Genomic DNA, 7339 nt, shown 5'->3' on the forward strand with positions numbered 1-7339 from the left:
CTGTAATGAGTGGATGCCAAACCATCTTCACTCAATTGGATATAGTGAGATATACATTTTAATAGTGAATCTGCCTTATTCATTAATATGATTCTCAGCCCATTTTATATATACTTTCCAATTTATAAAACTGATCACAATATAACCTATATCAGTTTCACTGACTTATGACGGTTGTGGGGAAAATGGAGAGGGAGTAACATAGAAAACATACAAATAGAAGTCATGAAATATATTTATAATTATTTACTCACCCTTCCCCTTTTGAGCTCCACTTGTGGACTTTTAAATAAATTTGCATTTGATCTCAAGACTTAAAATTTTTTGAAATTAAACAATCTCTGGACTCTTCTTCGTATTTGTTGGGTCTTGATACTGTAAATAATGGGGTTCATCAAGGGTGGGAAAAGGATATAGATGTTGCCCAGGAGGACATGTACCCATGGTGAGAGGTGTTTCCCAAAGCGATGCACCATAGTCAGACCAATGATTGGGATGTAGAAAACAGAAACAGCACAGATGTGAGATACACAGGTCTGCAAGGACTTGATTCTCTCTTCCCGTGATGCAATAGCTAAGACTGCATGCAAGATCATAATATAGGAGATAAGTATGAGCACTGCATCCAACAACAGGTTGCTAATTACCAGGGCAAGACCATAAATGCTATTGAAACGGATGTCTGAACAGGCCATTCTAATTAAGTCTTGGTGCAGGCAGAAAGAGTGAGAAAGGATGTGGGGGCGGCAATAATTTAAGAACTTTAGGCGAATGATGACTGGAGGTATGAGTAAAGAACTCCTACATAAGATTGTCACCCCAATTTTCATGATTTTGTCATTAGTTAGGATGGAAGAATAGCGTAGTGGGTTGCAAATGGCAATGTAACGGTCAAAAGCCATAGCAAGGAGGACAGAGGATTCCATGAAGGACAAACCATGGATGAAGTAGGACTGGGCAATGCAGGAATCTAGGCTGATCTCACGAACGAATCCCCACAGGATCCCCAGCACCGTGTACATGGTAGACAGCCCCATGCACAGGTCAGTGAGGGCCAGCATGGCCAGGAAGTAGAACATGGGCTGGTGCAGGCTGGGCTCTGTCCGGATCACATGCAGCACCATGCAGTTTCCCAGAAAAACTGTGGCATAGATGGAGGAGAAAGGGATGGAGATCCAGAGATAGTGAACTTCTAGGCCAGGAAAACCAGTGAGAATAAATCTGGAACTATTAACATTAAAGATAGAGATAGGAGACATTAGTAGACGATTGAAAATATTTCTACAGAGATGTTACAATTAGATTAGTTTATGATCTCCTAACTTCTAGCAATGTTTGTCTGCCTTTGAGAAGAAAATAAAATACAATATAATACAATTTCCTTAAGTGTCGTAAACTCAGAAAAATAGAGACCTATTTCTGTATTCTATAAGGCAAAAATCCATTGTCTAGTCATAGCTTTTCCAGGACTAGTGACTAGGTGTGTCAAGAGATCAGGGGGTTTTATGAAGAAGCAATGATGTTTCTGGGTCCATGGGGTTTGGATTTGGGCCGGACTTGTGGGACTCTCTGTTTATTCCTGAAGGAAGATAACATGTGACCTGTGTGTACTGTTGCCATGGTTGTCATTATCCTCAGTAAAATGTGAAATGCATTGCTAAATTTTTCTCTTGGTTACCACAACTATTTCTTTCTCTACCCCCAAGGGGCCATAAGATCCCAGAGGAAGTAGACTGAGTAAAGTAATCTGACTTTGCGGGAACATGACAATTTAGCCAAGAGAAACCTAACAAACTAAGGGGAATCAGAACTTTTTTTGCACATTCTAAATTGTTTAACCCCTCTCTAAATCATTTACCCTATTTAGTCATACTTCATTATATTTTTCTTTATTTTTAGGCATCTCATTATTCTGTATGAGATTTCTCCTTTTTCTGACCTTCACAATGTTTTTATCTCTTATTTTTTATATAACATAAATGATATTTTAAACTGTAAAGTACCAAACCAATACTTTCTGTCAGGTAATAACTTGGAAGAGAATAGTTAAATCATATGGTACATATTTGTTTAACTTTTGACAATATTTGTCAGTGTGTCTTCCAGGCAACTGTACCATTTGACTTTCGGACCAGGAGTGTATGAGAATTATAGTGCCTCTATATCTAGGCCAATACTTTGTACGGTCAGATTTTTATTTGTTTTCTTTTGTTTTGCTATATTAGTAGATGTGTAGTGATATATCATTTTGGTTTATCATTTGGTTTATCCTTTATCATATTTTTTTGCATCTTTTCTCATGATTATTTGTTATATATACTTCTTGGTGAAGTGCTTCTTCAAATAATTTTCCCTTTGTGATCAAGTTCTGTTCTTATTGAGTTTGGAGAGTTCTTTACACATTTAAATTACAAAATCCTTCACAGATACATGATTTGCAACTAGTTATTTTCAGGTTGTTAATTGTCCTTTATTTCTCTTAACAGTGACTTTTACAAAACAAAGTTTTGCAAGAGTAGCAGAATTTTTTTTTTTTTTTTTAGTGTTGACAGACTCCAATTTATATGTGTTTTTTTCCTTTAAGGAATATGCTCTTGTTATTATATCTACAAACCATCAAATCCAGGTCATGAGATTTTCTCATGTTTTCTCCTAGAAGTTTTACATTTAACTTTTGGTTCTATAATCCATTTTAAGTTAATTTTTATACATGGTATCGAGTTTATTTTTATCTTTCAGCACTTCCACTTTGGAAAAGATTATCCTTTCTTGATTGGTTTATCTTTGAACTTTTGCCAAAAGTCACTTGAATATGTGGTTTATCTGACCTCTCTATTCTGGTATTAATCTATGTGTTTATCCTTTTAAACACCATACTACTGTGATTATTATGGCTTTATAAAAGTCTTAAATCCAGCAAAGTCCTCCAAATTTGTTCCGGCTACTATATAATTCCTTTACCTGTACATGTAAATATTGCAATACACTTGTAAATATGTGCATAAAACTTTCCGAGATATTGATTGAGATTATGTTGAACCAAATATAAAACTGGGGATATTTGTCATGTCTTCCAATCCATGAAAATGAAATATATTTAAATTTGTGTATTTTTTTTATTTTTCCCATTACTATTATGAAGTTTTAATTCTAACATTTTGAGTGATTTTTTTTTTCAGATTTAATACCAAATATTTGATTTGGGTGATGCAGTTATAATGGCATTATTTTATTTTTTTTTTATTTCAAAGTTAGATTGTTAGACTTCTGCTTTCTGTTCTGACATGTAAAGGCTTTGGAAGTTATCACTCCCATTTTTATAGCAACAACAATAAAAACAAAACAAACTGAAAACTGAAGGGTATGCTTCCTTTTTGTTTCAGATTTTATATTGTAAAAAACTGTCCTTTTCCTGGGGTATTTAGTGCCGTATTTTAAACATTTTTGTTGCTTTGGGTGCCAATTTCACTTTTTGAAATGGCCTCCAAGCATAGTACTGAAGTAAGTTCTTGTGTTCCTAAGTGCAAGGCTGTGATGTCCCTATCTTGCAGAGAAAATACATGTGTGACATAAGCTTCCTTCAAACATGATTTGCAATGCTGTTGTACGTGAGTTCAATGTTGATGAATCAACAATATGGTACTTCCAGAAAAAAGAAAAGAAATTCCCTGATGTGTCTGTATTATTGAGAAAGGGCTAAAGTAATGTGTGTAATGCATGGTGAAACAGGGGAAACAATGAAAAAGCAGCCACATTTGTGGATTCAGGAGATGACAGCCGACAAAAACTGCATAGCGGCGATCGTTGTGAGATTTAGAAATTTAGGTTTAGGAAAATGTTAACCCCACTCAGCTAGCACTGGCTGGCTTGTGTGCTTAAATGGCAACATGGCATGAAGAATGTGCAACTTCAGGCAGCGCAGAGACAACAGTTCAGGAAACTGTAGAAGAAAGTTAAAACATCTCATAAATGTTCTGCAGGTAAAGGGTTTTGTGCCTGAACAGGTTTTCAACACTGATGAGACTGGCTTGTTTCACAGAGACACTGATAAGGGAACAATTTTTAAGAGAGAACAGAATAAGTGAACCTATATAATACCACAGTGTTTCTGTTAAATCTATTAAATGCAAAACGCTGTTATACTCAAAAAACGTTGTGACTAAGGGTTACTTTTTTCTTTACCTTTTATTTTTCTTGGCAGCAATAGTTCAGTACTCATTAATTCAGTGTTTGTGGCAACTTTATAACCATGAAAAAAGAATTAACTTGTAAGTGTGCATTAAGGATTTCAATATATAGAGAGAAATACATATAGATGCAAAACCCAGCTCAATTCTCTGAGAGAGCCTGGAAACTGTGATTCCTCAATAGATATGACCCATTTGGGGAGCCTGGGTGGCTCAGTTGAGTAAATGTCTGACTTCAGCTCAGGTCATGATCTCACAGTTTGTGAGTTCGAGCCCCACGTCAGGCTCTGTGCCGACAGCTTAGAGCCTGGAGCCTGCTTCGGATTCTGTCTCTCTCTCTATCTGCTCCTCCCCCATTCATGCTCTATCTCTCTCTGTCTCTCAAAAATAAATAAACATTAAAAAAAGAGAAAATAGATATGACCCATCTAGCATGTAATTCTTAAACTTCTAGGTACTAATCTGTATGAAAAGGGGATCTGGGGGTGCCTGGATGATTCAGTCAGTTAAGCATCCGTCTCTTAATTTTGACTCCAGTCATGATCTCATGGTTGGTGAGATCAAGGCCCACATTGGGCTGACAGTGCAGAGCCTGCCTAGGATTTTCTTTCTCTTACTTTCTCTCTTCCACTCCCCTGCTTGCTCTCTCTCTCTCTCAAATACACGTTAAAAAAAAAAAGAAAGAAAAAAAGTGGGCACCTGGGTAGCTCAGTTGGTTAAGCTTCTGACTTTGGCTCAGATTACAATCTTGCCATCCGTGGGTTTGAGCCCTGCATCAGGCTCTGTGCTGACAGCTAGGAGACTAGAGCCTGCTTTGGATTCTGTCTCTCTCTCTCTCTCTCTCTCTCTCTCTCTCTGCCTGTCCCCCACTTGCACTCTATCTCTCAAAAATAATCATTAAAAACAAAAAAGAAAGAAAAGGGGATTTAGCTTTCTGTGAAAATGGATGTTTATAGGGCCATGGTAGTGAAAGTACACTGAATATACCAATTGTACCAAACATAATTGTACCAAAAATTAAGAAGTGCTAAAATATGTGTAAAAAAGATACAAAAGCCAAATTATGGTGCTTTCACTGACTAAATCTGGAATATAAATTGAATATTAAAAATGATAGTGACTGATAATTACCTATTGAATAAAATATAAAACAATGACTATAAGACATTTATATAGTCTCAAATACTCTCCTACAAAATACTTATTAAAAGTGAATGGAATGGATCACCTGGGTGGCTCAGTCAGTTACGTGCCTAGCTCTTCATTTCAGCTCAGGTCATGATCTCAGGGTTTGTGAGTTCAAGCCCTGGGTCAGGCTCCACACTGACAGTGCAGAGCCTGCTTGAGGTTCTCTCTGGCCCTTTCTCTGGCCCTCCTCTGCTTGTGCTCTCACTTGCTCTCTTTCTCTCTCTCTCTCTCTCTCTCTCTCTCTCTCCCCCCCCCCTTTCTCTTTCAAAATAAATAAATAAACTTAAAAAATAAAGGGGAAAGGAAATATATATTAATTTATAGTAGTGAATCCTGGAAGACCTTCCTTTAAAAAATAATTGATCATCATCAGTGTTTGGACAAATTCAAACCACACACAGCCTGAACATATGCATGAAAAGAATAAAACCTCATCTTCATTACATTCCTATATAATTTGAATCTAACCATGAGTATGAATCAAACACACTCAGATGAGAAGCATTCTATAATGACTTGTAACTTTCAAAAGTTTAAGAGTTATGCAAATCAAGGAAAATCTAAAGAAATTTCACAGGGAATAAAAGTAAAAATATAAGAATACTAATACACACATGATTCTGAACTGCATTTTATTTTACTATCAACTACATTGATGGTACAATTTGAGAAAGTTTATCTGGGGTCTGATAATTTGATGACAGCAATATGGCAGCATTGCCATAATTTCATGATGATGATTATATTATGGTTATGTAGAAGAATGACCTTCATTGTAGAAAACAATGGACTTTGGGTAGAAAATCTATCATTAAATCATTTGCAAAAATGCTCTTTACGCTCTACTCAAAACTTTTCCCCAAGGAAAAAAATTGAAAATATCTCAAAAGAAAAAATTAAATTTGAATGAAGTAGCTACCTATAATTTAACATACAGCACCAGTGAATAATACAAATATGAGGAGGAGAAAATATTTCAAGTATTTCACACATGAGTGCAGAATTAACCTTATATTACTGACACATAAGTAAATATTTTAGCAATACGTTTTGTGTCATTTTTGAAGCACTTTTCCCTAACATTTTTATATATGGTTCTTTATATTATACCTGTCAAAAAGTAGCTCAGGGGCTCAGAAAGGGAGACATGTTTACCGAGGAATTTAGTGAACAGTGAAAGTGACATTTAGGGAAAAACAATGAATAAGTCAAATGTAAGCCTTATGGAAATATTTTAGTTGATTTCAGACTGAAACTGAGACTAAAAATTCCTCAGAATTCTGATATGATCTTTTCCCCTTGGGTGCTTACTTCTTGCCTCCTTCTGAGTGGGTATTAGATTTTCAGTTGACACACTGAGTCCCCTTCCCTCCAAGATAGAAAAGATCTGTGGACTCTTTCCTCTCAATCCCAGGGAGCCACTAGCCTGCAGTGACCAGGTGGAATCTTCCACTTGCATCAGCCACCAAGAGGGAAGAGTGCCTCCCAGGCGCCTGGGTCCACCCGGTCCACACAATCCTCTCATTCCTTCCTCATAAACCGGAGCCTTCTGACTCCTTGTGCCACAAGCACTGGCCACAGGACAGCGTGCAGAGGCTTCCTCGGGACAGCAGAGCAGGAGCAGCCCTATGTTCTCAATAGCTTTGCCACTGTCACCTGCTGTGTGTCCTGCAAGCGGCTCAGAGGGACTAAAAGCAAATGAAGGGCATGATCTGATTTGCCCACAAAGGTCAGGACACTGATTTGCTCCCATAACCTGAGACCTGATACCAAGGAGCTTCCCTGTGAGACCGTCCTGTGCTGTAGCTCCTCCCGGAGAGGGGGCTTCCCTGGCGTCTACGTTAGCTTGACCTGTGCTACAGTGTGAGGACCTGTATTAGACTCAACTGCCCCCACACAGCAGACAGTTTGACAAAACTGTCAGTAAATATTGATCTCATCTTGAACATTACCTTCAAATAATC

At 37.3% G+C, this 7339-nt stretch overlaps 1 protein-coding gene across 1 annotated transcript; it reads right to left on the reverse strand.

The window, feature by feature from the left end:
- Positions 1-314: 314 nt before the first annotated feature.
- On the reverse strand, positions 315-1259 carry LOC102959793 (olfactory receptor 51V1-like). The gene has a single exon (XM_007089388.1). It carries the CDS (start codon positions 1257-1259, stop codon positions 315-317), a length of 945 nt encoding a protein of 314 aa, XP_007089450.1.
- Positions 1260-7339: the final 6080 nt, after the last annotated feature.

The sequence above is a fragment of the Panthera tigris genome, chromosome D1 (assembly GCF_018350195.1).
Source record: "Panthera tigris isolate Pti1 chromosome D1, P.tigris_Pti1_mat1.1, whole genome shotgun sequence".
Lineage (NCBI taxonomy): Eukaryota > Metazoa > Chordata > Mammalia > Carnivora > Felidae > Panthera > Panthera tigris.